This window comes from Heterocephalus glaber, unplaced genomic scaffold (genome assembly GCF_053883595.1).
Source record: "Heterocephalus glaber isolate CG9 unplaced genomic scaffold, H.glaber_assembly_v1.0 deba00000937, whole genome shotgun sequence".
NCBI lineage: Eukaryota > Metazoa > Chordata > Mammalia > Rodentia > Bathyergidae > Heterocephalus > Heterocephalus glaber.
In genome coordinates, this window is record NW_028258173.1 from 14701511 (window position 1) to 14723134 (window position 21624).

Consider the following 21624-nt stretch of genomic DNA (forward strand, 5'->3'; position numbering starts at 1 on the left):
GGAGGTCCCCATCCTGGTGACTTCTTTTACACCCGAAGACCTCCAGCCCCACCCAGCACTCCTGACCCCGTCCCTGCTGCTGGTCCATGGCAGACGTCCCTCTGCTGGACAAGGGTGTGCCCTGGGTTTATTTATCTGTCTGTCCGCTTCAACTCCACATGGGGCAGAATCTTTGTTGTTCTGTTGTTTGTTTCTGTTGTTGTTCATTGTTCTTTTGTTTTCTGCTGTGCCCTGATCTCAGGGTCTGGAGCACAGCCTGGGCTCAGGATGCATGCGTGTGTGCACGGCCTCCCAGGTGCAGCCTTGGCTGTGGGCAGATATGAAGGCTCCAGGACTGGCAGAGTCGAGAACTCCTGAGCCAGCATCCCGGAACATGATCCTAGTCTGTCGTTGGTGTGGGACCAGAGGCACAGAACACAGTATAGAGGGGGCCACTCACCTCTCATTATCACTGCACAGGGCCCATGGCAGGGGACCTGAGTGTCTGAAGGTTGACAGGACATCAGCCCAGGTCCCCAGGACACTCACACTGCCCCCAGAGCTGACACCACTAACGTTTACCATGGCTGGGAGGAGAGGGCTGGGCAGAGGGATAGACAGTAAAAGAGGTTCTGAAAACTCAATAAGAAAACAACTCCAGCAGAATATACAGCCAGGCACTCGGGCAGTAAATTAGCACTTGCCAAGCTGAGAGGGGCGGGGAGAGGAGGGAGAAAAGCCCATCCACCCTAACAAGGCACAAGCGCTATGAGCACTCGGACTACAGGCCCGTATGCAGCACCCGCCACAGCAAAGAAAAGCACTTGATTAAAGAAAGAGAATAATAAAGCCAGCACAGCCTCCTTTCTATCACAGGCCAGTTTCCCTTTCTGAGGGTCACGCTCCACTGACTCCATCACTGCCAGAGAAAATGAAAGCTCCCCTTTCCCTCAGAGAAATATTTAAAGAGCCAAAACCAAGCTTTCCTTGGGGGGTCTTCCTTAAATTGTGTAATTCTCCTCTGATCCTTTGTAGGAATTATGTAGGTTATATGATCTCATATATTTTATCGTCTGCCTGCAGCTCTTTAACTGTCTCATAATTCCCCTGGCCTCAGTGCAATCGACTTGGCTCTGTTCTTGGGAGCCCTTGGCACCTTCTGCATTGCTCTGGGCTGTGAGACACCTTCTTCCCTCCCCTCTCTCCAGCCACTGCTTCCTCTCACCTCCAGAAAGGACTGGGTCCCGTTGGATTCCCTGACATTACTGAGTCCTAATACATCTGACACCAGGCTGAGTAACTTGTTCGCTTCATTTTGTTTAATCTTTGAGCCATTTGTTTTCAGATGATGAAATTTAGGTGCAAAACAATTTGTTAATCTTCTCCAAGGCCCCAATTCAGGGCAGACCTGGGCTTTGAACCCCGGGCTGGGCATCTTCTCCCTGCAGTGACTGTGGCCCTGGAGGAAGGGACTGCAGCTTCCAGCTCCATTGCTGCTCAGAGAAAACCTCACCCCACCAATGAGCTGCTCTTGCCAGCCACTGCTTGTCCTCAGAGCCACAGTAATGCTCTAATAAATATTTTCTCCCAGTATTCCGTGCCCTGTATTAATTAATTGGCCCTTCCTTTAGGATGTTTTTTTAATCCTGTAAAAATGGACTAGGGATTTCTGAGCTTTATTTCACTCCTCTCTTTGTGAAATTGCCTGAGCACAGTGAGTAGGAGGTAGTATCTTGGGCACCTGCTAACATATATTCGTTTCCTACTATGTACCATGCGCTTGTATCAGTTACCTCATTTAATTTTTATAATAGTCCTCTGAGGCAACTTGTAGTATCCCTGGCTTATGCACAGGCAAAAGGAGGGTTGGAGAGGAGAGTAACCTGCCCGAGGCTCATAGGTAGCAAGTGGCAGGGCTGGGACCTTGGTCTGCAGGCCTCAAAGTGCTGGCAGGTTGCCCTAATGCCATGGGCAGCAGATTGCCACACTTAGTGCATGCTTTATTGCTCTGTTACCAGACACATCTATAAAGCTCCACTCCATAGTGAGACCTCCTGGCTCTGGAAAATCTTCCATTCCAGTTAACAAAGCTCTTATAGTTGTAAAATGTATTCCTAACTCTATTTGTTTTCTCCTTGTTAACATCCTTAACAACTCCCTGGGTTCAGCAGAGAGGTTCAAGGAGAGTCCTACAGCTGGGTGTTGGGCCATGGGTCTTGCCAGGTTGTCTCTTGCTGCAGTCCTTGCCAGAAAGGAAACCAGAGACAGGCTGCTGGGACTGAGTTTGAGAATCCCTTGGAGAGAGGCCAGAGGGCCAATGACAGTGCATTTAATTCCAGACTAATCCATTTCTTCTGTATGCCATCTGAATGTTCCCCCTGAAGGGAAGGCCTCCTGACCTCCTCCTTGTCCTCAGGCTTTTTCTTCATTATTGTATAATGAAGTCTGGCTGTACCTCTGTTCCCTTAAGATCTTAAGAGTGACTTATGTTAAATGGAGAAATTCATATTGTCTTCCTCAAAGTCTGTTGAGAATTAAGTGAGTTTTGCTCCTGATGAGCTTGGCCTGCCTCACAGGCGCATTCTGTTAACTCTTTGTCCATTTTCAACAGCTGTTTCAGTTCTCTGGGGCGGCATAACCAGCCCAGAGATGTGGTAATGCTGCAATGCTGGGTCAGGCCTCGGCAGGCACAGCTTCTGGCTGCTGCAGGCTGGCAGCTACAAGGCTTTGCTGGTGCTGGAGGATCCAAGATGGCCTCTGGCTCTCAGCTGTGGGTCAAGGCCCCGTGGGCTGTCTTCTCCATGTAGCCACTCATCACTCAGTTTATCCTGAGCTTCTTACCAGGGTGGCTGATGCACAGTTAACCATTCACAGTGTGCAAAGGTTGTGAGAACAGACTCCGAGCAGGCTTCTACAAGGGCAGAAAGAGAAGCCATACACACCCCAAGGCTACACCTGGAGCTTAGCTGTGTCACTTCTGTCACGTTCTGCAAGTCAAAGATAGTGAGAACCCAGGTGAGAGGGGCCCCTGCCCTGCATCTTAGAGTGAATGTCAGCAAACGCTCTGTTAAAGGCTAAATAGAAAATATTATAGCTTTTCCTAAATCTAAATTTTAGATTTTTTTCCAAGAAGCAAAATTGAGCAACTGTTCCTATCAAAAGGCTAATGTAATCTCTTTACTTTATTCGTTTTACATTTAGAAATGTAAACCCAGGCTTTGCTGGCAGGCTGCACAGAAGCAGGAGGCAGGCTAGATTTAGCCTGCAGGCTGGAGTTTGCTGGGGCCCCCTGCACTGTTCTCCTCAGGCTCTCCCTCAACCTGACTCTCCTGACAGTTTGGGGTGTGCAGGGACGAAGGGTCAGGCCCACTCAGTCTGTACCCACATCCCTCTACACTATGACCTGGTACTTGCAGCCTGTGAGTTCCCTTCCAGACCCTGTGTGGGCAGCTTTCCAAGGCCTCTCTTTCCTATGAATACCACCCTTCTGGCATCACCACTGCAATGGAGAGAAAGATCAGTAGATGGCTGTTGGCAGTGGGCAGTGGAATGCAGCTAGGACATGCACTAATCAGAAGAAACCAGGAACAGCTGTATTAACTTCAGACAAAACGGACTTCAGAACAAGAGAAAATATCAGGCACTATGTAATGATAAAGGGACCAGTTCTCTAAGAAGACACAATCTTTAACATGTATGCACCTAACAACAGAATATCAAAATACATAGGCTATAACCATAAGAAGAAATAGATGAATCCACTATTGTAGTTGGAGCCTTCAGTACTCCTCTATTATAATTTGAGATATCAACACCATTTGTCAGATCCAACAGGCAGAAAGTCAGTAATGACATAGTTGAACTCAACATCACAGCAGTTGGATATAATAGACATCCACGGACTGCTTCATCCCAAATAGCAGAATATGTATTCTTTTCAAGCTCACATAGAACATTTACCAAGGTAGACCACATTCTGGGCTGTAAAACACACTTTCACAAATCTAAAAGAAGAGAAATAATACAGTGTCTATTCTCAGACCACAGAATTAAACTAAAAATCGTAACAGAAAGATTGCTGTAAAATCCCTAAGTACTTGGGAGGTAAAGCAGCATATTTCTAAATAAAATGAGTCAAAGGAGAAATTTTAAAATATTTTGAAGTAAATGAAATTGAAAATACAACTTATTAAATGTTACAAAATGCAGCAAAAGTTCTTATAAATTTTTACCATATAAATTTATAATGCATATATTAGAAAAGAAAGATCTAAAATCAGTCATCTAAGCTTCCATGTTAGGAAACTACAAAAAGATGATCAAGTTAAATCTAAAGTAAGCAGAAGGAAAGAAATCATAGAAAGTAATGCAGAAAAAAATCAACAAACCCTAAAACTAGTTCTTTGTAAAGATCAATAACATTGATAAGCCCCTTGCCAATCTATATAAGAAAAAAGAGAGGACATAAATTACTAATATCAGAAATGCAAGAGTGGATCCCACAGATATTAAAAGGATAATAAATGCTGTGAACAGCTCTGTGCTCAAAAATCTGGTAACAAGGTAAAATGGAACAATTCCTTGAAAGACAATCCATTGAAATTCACACAAGAAGAAATGGACAATCCAAAGTGGCCTATATCTGTTTTAAAAATTAGTAATAACTTTCTAAGACAAAAAACACCAGGCCCAGATGGATACACTTGGTGAATCCAACAAGACAGTTAAGAAAGAAATTATATCAGCCTTCTGCAATCTCTTTCAGAAGATCAAAGAGATGAAATACTTCCTAACTTCCTACAAAGACAGCAGTACTGTAGTACCATAATGAGACAAAGACATTACAAGAAAAGAAAATAATCAGGGTATCTCATGAACATAGAAGTGAAATAAAATATTAGCAAATCAAACCCAGCAATGTATTAAAACCGTTGCTAGATGAAGCCAGTGTTAATTCCAAACACTTCTTTGTACCATTTGAGTAGTTATAGGTTATCTTGAAGTGCTTTCCATTCTTATGGTACAAAGTGAATGACCAGAAAGGAGGAAAAAGAAGTAATGTTAAAGCATTTTATTTATTACCATTAGATAAATCATTTTTTATTCTCTCTGGTCCTACACATTTTTTGTCTAAATAGAAATACATAGCTTTGAACTCTATTCTTCTCAAGAGTTTTTTTTTCTTTGCTAATATTCTTTATGTGATGCATTTCAAATATTGCAGATATTTCTCATGTGATGTACTAATATTCTTAATTCTAAATATTACATTTTCATGTATTTATCCATTTAGTGTCCCCCCACCCTGTTACATTCATAATCCCCAATGTCTAGCAGAGTGCCTGGTGCATAGAAATGAATAGTATGAATAGTCAGTTGGAAATTGTAGGAGCTAAAAAAGGAAAGAAGTGGGGAGATTCTAACACCAGAAGAAAGGAGCCTGAAATTCTGCAGCTCTAATAAAAATTAACTGCACGAAGGGGAATTTTTTTTACATATTTTATCATCTCTGTACCCCATGCCTAGCACCATGTCTGATACATAGTAGGCTAATATTTACTGAAAGGATAAATGGAAGGCTTAGTGCTGATTCAGTATTTCTAGGTGCCAACAATCATTTCAGAGGGTTTAATTTGTATTTTTAATATTATCTTTCATGCCAGAATGTCTCCTCCCCTCCTGTGGACCAGGTTTAGTTTATTGCCTTGAATAACTTTCACCATCTGCCCTGCCTGGGGCTAGTTCTTACTTCTGACCTTTGGCAGTATGAGTTACATATATTCCCCTTACCTGCAGTAAGTGACTTTAACATGCATGATGCCATTTAATCCCCCACCACATACACTCCGGTGGCTTCTAGAATTCTGATATCACAGTTGAGGAAATGGAAGCTCAGAGAGGATAAGCAACTTGCCCAAAACTCCTGAGTGGCAGAATTGGTCTCCTACAGTTGGGTTTTGGACTCAACAGTGAACCTCACTTGGGTGCTCTGGGCTTGGTTATGCCATCCAAATGGAGTTTGGTTGAGAAGCATCTTGGTTGAGAGTTGAGTGTGGTTCACCCTTATCTGGTCTCAGTCCTGATGCTACAGAAAGGAACAGTCAGGAGATCTGAGGCCTGGCTCTTCTTGACCTTGATGCTGATCAGCCTGCTAAATTCAAGCAAGCTACTTTGCCACTCTGAGCCTCCGATACCTCTTCAGAACCCTAAGAGACTTTTCTAAAAAAAAATTTTTAATTTAATTTTTTTTATAACTTTATTATCATTCACTACACACACATATACAAAAATTAAAATTATTCAAAGAAAAGCAATGCAAGGGAAAAAAACTATAATAATATTCAAATATAATAGAACTCAAAGCAAAACTGAAAAGTACTTAAACATTTTTCCATATAATTTAAAAAAAATCTCAAGCATTAACAAGACATCAGAGGATGTGATTTGTTTTAGGAAGATTTTCAAAACTAATATTGAAGGGCTGGGGATTTAGCTCAGTGGTTCCACTGCCTGCCTCAAAAGCGCAAGGACCTGAGTTCGATCCCCAGTACCGAAAAAAAAAATAAAACCTCAAAACTACTATTGAACAAATAGTGGTCTGGAGAAAAAATTCGAATTAACTAGTAGACTCCACATAGGCCAAATTTTTTTTAATTTAAATTTCAATACAGACATGTGACAGGTGATGGAACTATAATCTGAGAAATATGTTATTGGGCAATTTCATCCGTGTGTATCACAAAGTACCACACAGAGTGCCAACTTCTAAGTGCAAACTGAAAAGGTACTTTTCTAAATTATTTCTGAGGCCCCTTCGAGCCTTAGCAACCCAACAACCCTCAGAGTCCTTCTGATTTTGCACCTAAGATGTAGGTGGCATTTGTGGAGTGCAGTTGAATGGATCATGCATGCATTCCTCCAGCACAACCTTATGGAATGGCTGACCTGTACTGGGTGAGGTCTTGGCACTAGGTACAGAGGCAGGTGGCCCAGCCCTGCAGGGGAGGGTTTGGGTTTGGGTTGAGTGGGTGGCTAAGCAGTCTTGGCCTAATATGGCAAAGGCCCCAGGTGCTGCACGGCCCTACAGTTGTAGGCCCCGGAGGAGCCAATAGAGAAGAGTTACTGAACTCAGAGTCCCAGCTGTCCAAATAGAGCACTCATAAAACACTTGGGTCCATCTTCTTTCTTTCCAAGGCCTACTCTTTGGACATATCATGCAGTGTTTTTGACTACGTGCATAAAGAATGCTTCCCATGTCCTATGTTCTGTCCTTGGGAATTTATGATTTTTTTTAAATGGCCATGGTTTTTCTATCAAAATAAAATGTTTTTATTTTGGGGGGAAAAAAAAGAGGGAATACTCTTTGTGTCCCTGAGAATGAAAGAACGTAAAAATGTTTTAGGCATCAAGGCCATTATTTTGTAATGATGGCTTGGAAAGTGCCTTTTGTGGTCAGGCAGTTTAGTTAAGAGTTGGCTCGGGGGGTTAGTAAGTAATGAAAAGTAGAGTCTAGTTCAGGTACAGTATAGAAAGGACCAAGAGGCCACTCTCCTCCACATTTTATGGTCTCATGGGGACCTTGAAGACAAAGCTTTCAGAATCAGAGTTCCAAGTGAGACAGACATCCTGGCTGCTTTGATCCTAGTAAGCATGTGAACCACTTTTCAGCAAGAGTCACCTTCACTGGGCCAGCTCCCACCGTGGCTATCCAGAGAGCCACACTGGGTCAAGACCATCAGTATAGAAAAATGGTCAAAAGTGTGAACACCAAATCCATCTGGACAGCCAAGGTTCAAATCCCAGCCTTGCTACTTTCAATCTGTGCAATCTTTAACAAGTTACTTAACCTCTCTCTGCCTCATTTCCTTCTCTTTGAAATGGGTTGTAAATAACTAAATGAATTCCTGCATGCATCTGAAGGTGATGTTCTCACAGACATTGTTGTTATTACCAATAGCATCTAAAGCCCTCCTGTGCTGTCTCCAAGCTCTCCCAGGCCTGAGCTGTCAGAATCAGAAGATATCTGAAGCCTCATCCTCTCTGGGAAGCCTTTGAGTATGCAGCTCTGGCAGAAGGTAAAAGGCGGAGTGGCCTTAGAGTTATAGGCCTTAGAGTTCTAGTGGGTATGGGCCTGTGGCCTAGTAAGAAATAAAAAGCTGCATCCTGGTTCCTTTCATGCCCTGGCCCCATGCCTGGCCTGGGAGAAAGCTCATTCATGTCTTATTTTTATAAGACAGGCAGCCATTTGTAATATCCTGACATTCCCCCCAAGCAGTTGGCTCATATAAATATAATAATAACGATAGTAATGACAAAGAGCAGTAAAACTGAATGACAGTGGCCCTGTTGGGGGTCTGTCTTTGAAGCCAGAGTTCAGCCTCCTATGTGCTGCAGGGAAATCTGCCAGCTCCAGCCTTTCCTGCCAAGTCTGCCTCTCCTTTTGTGAGTTACCCTGTTTTAGGAAGCCAAATTCCTATGGCAGCCCCTTGCCCGGGGCTTCAGGATATCATGCAGTCCAGGCTTGGCTGCAAGCCCCATTGGCCCACAAGTGCCAGAGACACCTGTGCCTGTCCCTATTGGGCCCTAAGAGAGTCTCATCATCTATTTTGTGCTGTCTGAACTAGGTCTCAAACTGAAACTGGCTCCTCAGGCCAATGACAACCAACAAACCAGAGTGGGTCATGGGAGTCGGTGGAACTCAGAGGTGCTAGACCAGCACTTCCCAGTAAAAATAAAATGCAAGCCAAAACTGCATTTAGCATCCATGTTCTTAAAAAGCTGGAGAAGAAACAGAAGAAATTTTTATTTATTAAATTTGATTTAACCCAATATATCCAAAATAAAAAATATCAATAACTTACTTTGCATTTTATACAAAGTCTTCAAAGTCATTTAATTTTAATTTTATACCTAAGGCACATCTCAATTTGACTAGCCACACTTCAAATACTGAAATCCCATGTGGCTGATAGTTAATGTGTGACTCTGGCCGGCTCAAAAGGGACAGCATGACCAACATCCTAAATCATGCATGTCTAAACATTTATCTTCTTTAACACAGTTTCCTTTTTGCACTGCAGTTTAGTTATTAAAGATATTTATTCATGGGCCGGGGATTTAGCTCAGTGGTGCCGCCGCCTGCCTCACAAGCGCAAGGACCCAAGGTCGATCTCCAGTATCAAAAAACAAAAAACAAAACAAAACGAAAAAGTAAGAATCATGTGCTCTCTTCGGCTGCACATATACTAAAGGTATTTATTCATAATAGACTGATGAGCTCAACGAAGGAAAGATGTGTCTGTTGTAAAAAGGAATTTGCAATGTCAGGGTTGCACCCTATAACCTGTAGCTCAGATCTTTGGAACCTCCCATTTCATCTGCTGTGCAAACCAAACTGACAGATTATGAGCTTCTTTGGGAAGAAAGAAGTTCAGCTCCAGCTAAATCCTAAAGGCTGTCCTATTACTGCAGTTGAAGGCCCCGCAGTGTTCAGAGAGACTTTGTAACCTCAGCCCATTGGCTGAGCAGACAGACTTGATGGGGGTGACAAATGTAGTCCCTAGAGAAAAAGAGCCATTGGCACTAGCATTCTATTGTCGTACATCTTGGAGAAAGAAGGTAACATCAGCAGGGTCATAGGAGTTTAATGATGTGGAAGTAAAAAATGAAGTGCAAATCAGAGTCAAGTTGTAGAAGTCAGGTGGCCATGGCTTTTAGGATTTGTGACTCATTTTGGCCATAAACAGGGCTCCCATACCCTTGCCTTCTGATAGTTTTCCAAACTCAGACATGATTTTCCACTGCCCAAGCGGAGAAGTACTGTTGGTAAGACTGTTGAGATATCTGCAGAATCTAGGATGTGAAGTAAGGTATAACCTCCTCACTCAGCTCCCACTGATCCTGTGCTTGATGGGAGCCAGGTGCTCCAGGCTCTGCCTGTGTTAGGAACAAACTCCCTGGAACACTAAGCAACACAGACTACAGGGGCTGGCCTTAATATGGTGCCAGGAGCAAAGCTTATTCAGATGCTGTTGAATTGTACTTGCTTACAGCCACTGAAATTATTTCAAATCTCTGTACACGAATCTTCCAGCCCATTTGATTAATATTATATTAATCCCAGTGAATATGAATGTATTGAAAGCCATAAAATTGTATCTTTCAAACAAATATGCCAGCCAGGTGACTGGTGCATGCTTGTAACCTCAACACTCAGAGGGAAGATTGCAAGTTTGAGCCCAGCTGGGCAACTCAGCAATTTAGTGAGAACCTGTCTCTAAATAAATAAATAATAAATAAATAAGGTCTGGGGATACAGCTCAGTGTGAAGGCCCTGTATTCACTCTCCAGTAATAGAGAAAGAAAGGCAGTATTCACTGCTTATTAATTGATTGGCTTTAGGTAAGTTCCTTAACTTCATGAACCTCAGTGTTCTCTTCTGTTGAAGAGAAGTTGTAATAATTTCTGCCTTATCAGATGGCATGAGGTGTATGTAAAGCATCTCACATGTAGTAGCTGCTCATCAGATGAACCTTTGTCTCCAAAAGAGAATTCCTGTTAGTCACATCAGGGGTTTGTAGAAAAGCTGAGCACAATGTTGCCTGTTGCACAGCTTTTTCTCCCCTGCAAGTGTTTGCTTGAGGAAAGCCACATTTCCCACTTGGCATCTCAAGTGGATCTTTGATTTTATAAGTTAGAAGCAGCTCTGTAAAGACTCTATTGATGGGCACAACGTGTGTGAGACAAGAAGTGTGTTTATGGAAACTTGTCACATGCTCTTAGAATATTGCTCTACAAAACAGCCCTACACCAGTACTTGGGTTTGATAGGGCTTGATATTTTAAAGAAGAAAGTTGGGCTCATTAATCCTTTGATTCAAGTCTTTAAAAAATGTTTACAAGTTTTGTTAATTAAATATTTCCTACTAAGATTAAAACTATTTGTCTGAAACTACATAGTAGTTTTTTATGTGTGCATAGTTTCATACAGGTTCCAAGAAAAAAATCTATTTATGTCCACTTTTAATTATTGCTCTATTCCAGTGGTGGTGAACTTATGGTGCATGTGCTGCAGCAGGCTGTTTGTATCATTGGAAGCTCTAAAAGGTTCGCCATCCCTGCTCTAAGTCTTTCTGGATGAGCAGGGTTTCCCATGAGTGGATTGCCTCCATTCTTGAGAGCACTTTAGATTTCCACCCAGCCTTACACATTTCTGGTGGGCATAGCATCTACCATTTAAATGAATGAAATAGAGAACGCTCTTACAGAAACAGATGGAAAAATAAGAAACAGGTCCAAGTATATGTAAGTAAGTTCATTTGTCAGTCCGGCCACTTGTCCAGTCATTTATTCATTATTCATTACATAAACAATTCTTAAAACGTATACTATGGCAATGTCTCCTATATAACAATATGACACAATCTGTATAAGCAGAATGCTAGAGTAGGAAAACTTCCATTTAAAACCTTGTCCTGACACTTACTTGAATTTTTTATCTAAGCAATTGGGAAATTATATAACCATTCTGTTTTTATGTGGTATAGTCATGCTTTGTTTTCTGTTCAGTGAAATAAACAAAACAGAAACCAAATTGCCCAGTGACTGCAGCTGGTGCCAGCCTAGCTCATCCAAGACTCCTGGCTGTCCACCTGTTTTATACAAAAACATAATGGTGTCCTCAAATTAGTACCTTCTTTCTGATTAAGTTAGAAGTGGTGTTTAAATGTTTCTAAGTCTAGGAAAGACTCCGGTGAAGAAGACACCAGTCCTAGAACACAGGCTTACCACTTTCCTTTGCGTGACTGGGCCTCAGCTGCCATCCATTGGAGTATGTTCTAATCCCGGTGCCGGCAGTTCCAGCTCAACTCTGTAGAGCAGCTGCAAAAAGCAGATTCCAGAACAGGAAGCCCTCAGTTCAAACTCTTGTTCTGCCCCATACCTTGAACCAGTTCCCTTATCTGTTTTAGCCTCAGTTTTTTCATTTATATAATAGGAATACAGTATGTATTCTAGAGAATTATTGAAAAAAAAATCACAGGCTAGAATGTCAATAAAGCCCTGCACTAATGTTTGGTATCTGGTAAATATTGTGACGTTACCTGGGATCATATTTATGTTCAGGCATTTGCTAAGCTGGCACTACAAGAAGGAACATGGATCAGAGTTGTCATCTACCAGGGCAGAGCCTTTGAACAAATAGCTACAGATTTACTATGGTTCTGGGAAGTGCTGTAAAGGTACAGACACAATCCTATGGGCATGTGAAGCAGGCAACAGCTTCATCTGTGGACTCAGGAAAGGTCTTCCTTGGTATCACTAGGTGACTTCATGGAAGTATTGCCTGGGAAAGAGAGGCCTGAGCACGTTGTTTCATATGGGATAAAAGTAATTTTTCAAACAACTAAAGAAAGGATGAATCATCCATTAAATTATGCTAGGATAAAAAGAGTTTGGAAAGAAATTTTGATCATGTCATACTCCAAAAAAAAAATTTAAGTAGAATAAAGTGCTAAATATAAAAAGTAAACCTATAAAAAGAATTAGAATTTATATAGTTTTTTTTTTTCATTGAGGAAAGGAATTTCTAGTATTACTTCAGAGATTGAAGGCATACTAGAAACATTTGTTGGGTTTTTCTATTAAGAAATTTTTGTTTCTGAACATCGAAACATACCATAAACAAAGCAGAAGTAAATGATGAATTGGGAAAACTATTTATATAAAATTTACTGCAGAGATCTAATATCCTTAAGATATAAGGAACTCTCATTAACCAGGAAGAAAAGCAAGTATGCACATGATCATGGTGAGGGTGGAGGCCTTGTCGGTTCTCTGTTGTATCCCTAGAACCTCATCATCCCTGAAAGAAGGGAAAAATGAACTAATTGATCATGATAGAAAATTAAGGGCTCCACCGCCTGCTGCGCAAGCGCAAGGACCCGAGTTCGATCCCCAGTACCAAAACAAACAAGCAAACAAAGAAAATTAAGCAAAGTACCTAGGCAGATTACCAAAAACAAAATCACAGGTAACTAATTCCCACGTGAAAATGTGAACAAAAAGCCGATAAAGGGCCAGGCATTTAGCTCAGGGGTTTCGCCGCCTGCTGCGCAAGCTCAAGGACCCGAGTTCGATCCCCGGTACGAAAAAAAAAGCCAATAAAAAGATCATCGAAATTCCACTTTCAGTCATCAGGTTGGCACGTTTTGGAAACTGGTGACACGGCTGTTCACGAGGGCAGGTTTCAGGGCACAGGCACACTTGGTGCTGGAGGGAGTGCACTTGTGCCACCGCTCTGGAGCAATCTGGCAGTGCGTGCGTCTTAGAAGTTTCACTTTCGAGTCAGAAGCTATTATTTTGACCCAACAATTCTATTTAGAGGAACGTGTCCTCAGGAACTATTATTAAATAAACTGACTATAGACTAGTAGGTTGGAATAATCCAATTTTTAAAAAATATATATCCACATGTTCTACACCTAGAAAAAAGATACAAAGATTTTATATGCCAACATTATTTCTAAGTGGTGAGACTATAAGCAAATTTACTCTTTTTTGTTTAGCTATTTTCCCCCCTTCTAATTTATCTTTAATGACTCTGAGTAGCTTATGGGATTTAAAATAACTAAAACTAAGAGTTAAAAAAAAAATTTTTACCTAGTGTTGCAAAATACAAAACTGGCATCAAGTAGGGATATAAATCCAGCCCACCCCTCTTGGGAGGACAATTTGCCATTGTATCAAAGGTTGTAAAAACATGCAACTCCTTTGATCCAAAATTTCTTGTCTGGAAACTAGAGTGCTGTACATCATCCCCAAGTAACAGATTGAAGACTAATTTTGGTAGGTTGTGTGTGCATTTATTTTCTAAGTTTTCCGAAAAGAACAAGTGTAGCAAAAGAAATTAAGGATCACTTGTAGTTTCCTGGAGTTGTTGTCACCTTATTAAGGAAATGAGCTACAAAGCTGCCAAATCCAAACGTGTACTTCTGTTTTGGTACCCACACACAGGCAAACCTTAGGGGCTTGTATTTCCCATTCTAGATGGGAGAATATTCGTACTACATTAAAGAAATGGGGGTAGGTGGACATGTAAAAAGTTTTCTTCCGTCTCAGGACATTTACTTAGACATTCTGGGTCATTAAAAAATAGAACATTTCAAAGTCAAAGTCACATATTAAAAGGCAGAATAGTTGCGCTGAATACTGGGCATCACCTCGAATCCTGGGGCATGATCCTTGGGTCTGCATTGTGTGCATTAGATACACAGCTTGCCTGAGAGGGAAGAAAGCAGAGTTTTAATAAGCAATGCCACACTTTGAAATTCAAAACAGTATTACTTTCTTCCATCAGGGGAGGTTGGAGAGTTATTCTGCTGATTGTGAGAGCCACAAAGGTAAAGGAAAAATAGAATGGGCTCCCTGGGGACCCATCTCCCAGCTTCAACAGCTGTCTGCATTTTGCCAACTCATGACATCTATTATTTCCCACACATACACACCTCCTTTTCTGAAATATATTTCAAAAATTGAAGATATCATGTCATTCCACCCAAAAATACATTATCTCTCATGCATTTCACCCATAAATACACTCATCTCTAACTGAAAAGGACATTTTAACTAGTCACCATACTATCCTGCCAGCTAAACAAAATTAACAAGTTCCTTAATATATCAGCAGTATGTACACTGTATCTTAGTTTGTACCAGTTGCCTCAAGAATGTTGGTTGATTTGAATCAAACAAAGTCCAGGTAAACATGAATAACAAGGTCCAGGTAAACAAGGTCCAAGTAAAACATGAGTCATTCAACAGACTCATTGTATATTGTTGTACCACTATATGCAACAAATAGAATTTTTATTTTAGTCATTTCTCCTCCTCATCCTTTTCTTCCTCTTTTTCTTCTTTTCCTTTTCCCTTTCCTCCTCCTCTTGTTCATCTTTGCCTTCCTCTTCATGACCTTCTGCATCACCATCCTTATTACTCTTAGCAAAACTCGATTACATAGCTTGATCACTTTATGATCAGACCCTAACCTCTGAATGATCTCTAGTTTTTTTTCCCCTCAGTGTCCAAATATTTTTCACCAATGAGGATAATTAAGTCTCCCTTCAGACAGTGCTGTGGTGTCTCCAGGTAGACATAGAAGAGTCTAGAAGCAGGATTTGGGCAGGAATTGTGGGCAGTAATTCTCAGTTTGTCAGATTTGAAGGGTCATCTTCCCTCGGTGTAGAAATCAGAGACAGATCTCTTCACCACCACATTTGTATGAATTGAGTGTTCACATGTCTTATCTGCTCAACTTACCTGTTCTTACAGGGCCATTTGATTTACCACTAAATATAACTAATGTGTTTATTTGTATACAGATAATTGCTTATCAGCCATATGGAAAGTCTGTGGACTGGTGGGCCTACGGTGTCCTGTTGTACGAAATGCTAGCTGGACAGGTAACGTCTCATTACATTTTCGTGTTTGTATATTGCTGTACCATGTGACTACATCAGCTCTGTTGGGCAGTGATAGCAGGAGCTAACAGTGTCACTGGATAAAGTTGGTTTGATTTCCAAGGGAAAAGAGGAAGAAATTCTCCTTTGAGAGTGAGCTATATCCAGTACATATGCATGAAAATTACCTTCAGGTCATAACAGTTCCAAATGGAAAGCTGTAGCCTGAAGTGTGGACAGTGTAGCTTCACAGTGTACGCAAAGGCCCCGCACACTGATGATGGCAACAGCCTCGGTAAGTTTTCAGTGTCACAAAACTGGGTTTAGGTTAGGGTTCCCAGCAAGTTTGTCTCTGCAAAATTGCCCCAGATGCTGCTCATGTGTAAAGTGGTGATATTACTAAGGAAGAAGACCATTATATTCAGGAAGCAGTTTAATAGTTCCTCCCCATGCCCTCCTGTCTCGCCCTTGGCAATTCACTGTAATTTTCAATAAAGTCCAGCAAGGCTGAACTTTCAGTTAATTTCCTTATTGAAGAACCAAGTGCATTATTGTCTTAAGGTGATACTTTCTAATATAATGATTTTAATATCTGTGTCATCAGGCACCTCTCTTTATACCTAAAAATTGTTGTTGTGGGTGGCTTTTTGTAATCCCAGAATTCAAGTACTAGTACTAAAGAATCTGACCTCCGTAGCCAAGAGCCTTAGGAAGAGAGGATGGACAGAAACAATGATAAACAGCATAGCTGCCCCCACATTGAGCTGGCAGGGGGTGTAGCTGAGTAGTGGAGCAGTGCGTGTGAGACCTGGATTTGATCCCCAGCACCAAAAAGGGGGAAAAAAAAAAAAGGACTGAGGATTCAGGTAGTAGAAAGCTCAAGCCCTGGGTTCCATCCCGAGTAATGCCGAAACAACGAAAGAAAGAAGAAAAACATCTTTGTTTTTGTTTCTGGGGGGGGAAATCACTTTCTTACCTGCTGCATCCATCAACTGTCTTACTCATCTATTAAATCCCTGTTGTGTGTGCACGCAGTAAGCAAAACAAAACTTCTCACTTGCGTGAAGCTTACAGCACATGGAAGGAAAGAGACAATAGATTAGTTAGAAATGTAATACGTTAGTGATAAGCTCGGGAAATAATAAAAAGGCAGAAAAGAAGATACTATGTTGGGAGAGGGTTGAAATTTTAACTAAAATGACCAAGAAAGCCCTCACATAGAATATAAAATTAAGACCAAAGGCAATGAGGGAATGTATCTGCATGATTGGAGGAAGAACACACCAGGCAGAGGGAGCAACAGGGTCAAAGGTCCTGAGCTGAGAGTGTGTGACTATGTTTAAGAAATAGTGGGGAGGGCCGGGGATTTGGCTCAGTGGTTCCGCTGCCTGCCTTGCAGGCGCAAGGTCCTGAGTTCGATCCCTGGTACCAAAAAAAAAAGAAATAGTGGGGAAGCCGGCAGTGTGGCTACAGCAGAGTGAACTTCCCAAAGTAGGAGGCTGAGGTCAGACGGTAGTAAATCTCTGGAGTGTGTAAGCACAGCAGTCACCGCAGGACCACTGGCTTTCATTCTCTGGTGGAAGCCATTGATGACCTCTCCTGTATCTCCATCATTAGGTTTCATATCTCTTAAATGCTAAGTATTATTTTAGATGTTGAAAGATATAAAGTACTAGCCTACATTTGGTCATTATTTTCCAGTAATTTTTAAATTTTTATTAGTACAAGTTCACCGTATATAATGATTACATTCACCGTGGGGAGTTGGTACATGGACATAAAATCTTAATTCTTTTTATGTCTCCTTCTCTCCCTTCTCTATTGCAAGATCCCCTTCTCATTTGCAAAAGATCTCTCTGTTTCCCATTATCTTTTTTTCCCATTTCCCTCCCCTCCCTTCAACCCTTCTTCCCCTCCTTATTTACAAAGAAACAAAGCCTTTCAGTAATGTTAAGACTTGATTGACATCCAAAGGTTTGTTTGTTTAGGGTTTTTTCAAAGCATTCTTCTTAGGCCAAATACTTCAGTATGCAAAGACAAGAAAATGGATTATACACAAGCCGCTGTCTGTGAGACAATAGTTGGAGTGACACAAGTTTCTACACCTGAAGTTAATTTTCCCTCTTTAAAACTTTGACAATAAAGTTTGACGCTGGATTCCCATTCCCCCGGGAGCCAAGTTCCCCTCCTTGATTCCAATGGAGTGCTCCCCTCTTGAGCCCAGGAAACAAACTCTTTTCATAAGAGTCCTATTTGCATAAGCCAGCAAGTGAAATCAGTTGGACAGAAAAGCAGGCTCCGCTTCTGAGTGCACTTTATAGTAGGCGACATGAGCTGCCTCTTTATTGGCCAGCAGGAAACTAGAGTTTCAGAACACAGCCTGAAGAAAGTCCTCCCTCCTCCCCAGCCCTGGCTTCCTCTCCACTCCCTGCCTGCATCCTGTCTTCCTGGGGCTGCATTCCCCAGGGGAAAGCTCAGGGCACACCCCAGTCTGGAAAGGAGGTCCCCTTAAGTACATTTTGAAGTCCTGCCTGCCTCAGTCCTGTGTGCCCTGGCCCTGATGTGTCCAGCCTGCAGGGAAGGTGCCTCACTTTGCTTGGGCCCCTGCAGAGCACTGGGCTCCTGCTCCCCACACCTAGTGGCTCTACAAACATTCTGGCACAGTACCAATCCTTCCCGTCCTACTTCTCAGAGCCAGTGGGCCTGTGCTGTATGTATCCCTTGAAATCTTCATAAACCCTATTGAAAATGGTGGTATTCTTAAAAAATGACACCCAGAAGGCACCCTGCATGCTGGGCCAGTGGTGAGCCCAGGTAGCGGCCTCTGTCCCTCTTAGGTCCTCACTTCACACCCTGCAAACTTGGTACCATTCAGAGCCCCTTCTTCATCTGTTGCTCTCACTCCTCAATGCAAATTTAAATGAATTTCTGGTTGAGCCTCAGCCCAGAAAGGATGATGAAGATTTTATGGGTATTACTCACGGCCCCTCAAAGCTACAGGAACTGCAGAGACGTAGCAAAAGGAATAGATGCTGTTATTGAAAAGCAAGATTAATGATGAAATTGCTGGTGGGATTGTGGTCTAAATTTGTCCTTCTTAACACAGAAGGCTGACGATAAGGAGAAAAAATTGTTTACTGCCATTTTCTTCTCATTTGCATTATTTATTGTCAGCAGCCAAGGGGGCAGTTAAGTATAAACAGCCCGAGTCTTAATTCAGTTCCTGGACTGCTTGACAAATATGATTGCTTTTGGGACATAAATAGCCCTTACCCAGCCCTCTAATGAGCAGATTGCTACTCGAAGTGTTCATGGTATTCATCATGAAAGGACTGGCCCTCTTCTCTTTTTGTTCTTTTCTACCAGGGTTATTTATGCTCTGCCTTCATTCTTGATGAATCAGTAATCGGCACCTTATCGCCATAATTGGAACTTCAGCCCGCATGGTGCACGGGTACCCTCCCAGTCCCCATCCCAGGGCCTCTGTGATCTGCAAATAAAGATGGCAGGTTCCAAGCATCACTTATTAAGAAGTGATTTAAGAATCATTTTCTACACTGTGAACTATCACCCCTCAGTTGCCTGTTTAAAATTCACAAATGACATAGTGCTAAGGTGGAGTGAGAGACACAGCTCATTCAGAAAAATTTTCTACAAATCCAAGACTTGTTAATAGGTAGCGTAGCTTGGCACATTGAGTCCAGCTTTGTAGAAATGAAAAAATAACTCTGGGAATGGGGAAAGTGGGGAGAGAGGCCATCTAAAATGGTCATGTATTAAGTACCTGGGCAACACATTCTTCCTCCCCCTCCATTGTCCCCAAGCTAAGTTGATGGATGACAGGCAATGAAAATGAATATAATTATAACTTGTCATCATTGACCTGCCTTCAACACCAAGGCCAGAGAGCAAGCAATTGCTTGTAAGATGGCTTCCAGGGTGACTTGCAGAGATTGAACAAGAGCATAAACATGTTCTCTTCTTTGGTACATAAACCTACACCTGGGATATCATTCTTAGGACGTAATTCAGAGAGAAAGAAATGATATGCATAGAGATGTTTATAATAGCATTAGTTATTAGAATACAGTGCTGAAAGCAATTGTAAATGTGCCTGTGGACAAATGAGTCAGCCTGTGATGATGTATCACCTCTACGGCATTCAGCTCTGAATGGGAGCACTGGTGGCCACAGAGAAAATGAGTTCTCAACAGTGAAAAATAAAGCTCTCCAAACTATGCATCATATTTAAAAATAATATAAGAAAGCCTAAGAATCTATTTTAAAATGAGAACAATTTTTGTGTTTAGATGAAAAGAATCTGGATGCTGCTTTCATGGACTTCCCCTCCCCTAATAGTACATAATTTCAATTTAAAATAGGACTCAGAGAAGTGTTTCTGAATGTTATGGTCATTTGTGCCAGTGGAAGACACCCCAAAGTGCCTGTTCCTCTTCTGCCACAGTAGACCAAGATGGTGCCCGCACCATCAGGGTGGGGCCCACCGTCAGTGACTGCAATGAACAGAGCCTTCTGCAGACCCCACCAGACATGTAGCATAAGCAAGAATGGAAATGTGCTTTGGAGATGTTCTAAGTTGTTTGTTGCCTAAGCAGGGCCTAGCATATCCTCACTGATACCTGAAGGTACAGTTAAGATGCAAATCATGAAACAAGCCAGTCACAAAAAGACACACATTTTAAAATCCCATTTATAGGAGGTACTGTACTTAAGAGTACTCAGATTCATAGACACAGAATGGAAAGATGGGCGCCAGGGGCTGGGAGGTGGGGAGAATGGGAGTTTGTGTTTAACGGACACAGAGATTCAGTTGGAAAGGTGGAACAGTCTGGAAATGGATGGTGGTGATGGTTACAAAACAGTATGAAAGTATGTAATGCCTGAGGGCTGTGCACTTACAAATGGGTAGGATTAGAATTGGGGGTAGGCAGTGCTGGAGATTGAACCCAGGACCTTGTGCATACTGGGCAAGTGTTCAACACAGAGCTTCACCCCTAACCAAGATGGCAAATTTTATGTTATATATATTTTATTACAATAAAAAATTAGTCTAAATCTTTGTAACAGAGGAAACAATAGGAAAAAGTATGCATTTGATTTGATGGGATTCTAGACCTGGAAGAGGAGCTGACCTGAGCCTGTGCCAAAGCACAGCCCTCAGCTGCCTTTTTTGTTCATCTTCAGCCAGGAAGGTCATTCCAGAAGCATCAGACCTACAGCTGTGAGGGAAGCTGACCAATCCCATCAGTCCATCAAGGCCGTGAAATCTTGCCAGGCCTCAAGCCCAGAGCCCAGGCACGCTCCACACAGTGACTTGGGACATTTTAGACCCCTAGGCTGCCCTTTTTTATTTGCAGAACTTACCACTGATCTTGTGTAGGACATGAGTTAGCCCTTTAAAGTTCACCAAGACAATGCCCCCATCCCCACCACCCCCAGCAGTGTCCCCTGTAGGTGCCAGAGCCACCATTGAGCCCCTCCACTCAGCCCCACAGTCACACACACACACACACACACACCCGCCATAGGGCGGGCATGGACAGGGCAGTGTTTATAATTGTCAAGAGCCCAGGCTTCGAGGTCACTCCTGGATTAGAATCCTGGCTCTTCCACAGCCCTGGCCAGGACACCAAGCAGAGCCTCAGAGATCTCTCCTGCCTGTGGGATTAGTGAGTGGCACCTACAAAGCACCCCCCGCTGCCTGATGTGTAGGAAGAGCCTGAGGTCAGTGTCATTGTTGTCCTTATCCACTTTTCCCCAAACCTACCTTTCCCCTCCCTTATTCCCAGCATAGAGTTAGAGCAGGCAAAAAACAAGAGTAGAGGCTTGTCCCTTCCTTAGGAAGTGGTGACAGGAGAAGCCCTAACCCTTGGGTCACACCAGAGATGGAACCCAGGATGAATCTTGAAGTTCTGTCCCAAGCCTTTTCGGTCTTGTGGCTTTTGTTATAATTTGGAATACATTTTACTGCAACAGACCAACCTACACAGACCCTGAGGATCCTTCCCAACCCAGACTAAGGTTTCACAGCAAATTAAATAGATTTATTTACTGAAGGACTTGTTGGGGCCTCTAAGGTGTAAATGGGGGCATGGGGTGCAAATTTTGACCCAGGATGGATGTTCTAGAGGATGCTGTTTGGGGCGTGTTGGAATTCAGGTGTCCTGCCC

At 42.3% G+C, this 21624-nt stretch overlaps 1 protein-coding gene across 11 annotated transcripts in view; it reads left to right on the forward strand.

The window, feature by feature from the left end:
• Positions 1 to 21624, forward strand: part of Prkca (protein kinase C alpha) — a 428575-nt gene that overhangs the window by 390294 nt on the left and 16657 nt on the right. For all 11 annotated transcript variants that reach the window (XM_004870264.4, XM_087208196.1, XM_087208195.1 and 8 more), the window contains one exon: positions 15356 to 15436. In XM_004870264.4, coding sequence (XP_004870321.2) covers positions 15356 to 15436 — 81 coding nt within the window. The remainder of the gene's footprint in view (positions 1 to 15355; positions 15437 to 21624) is intronic.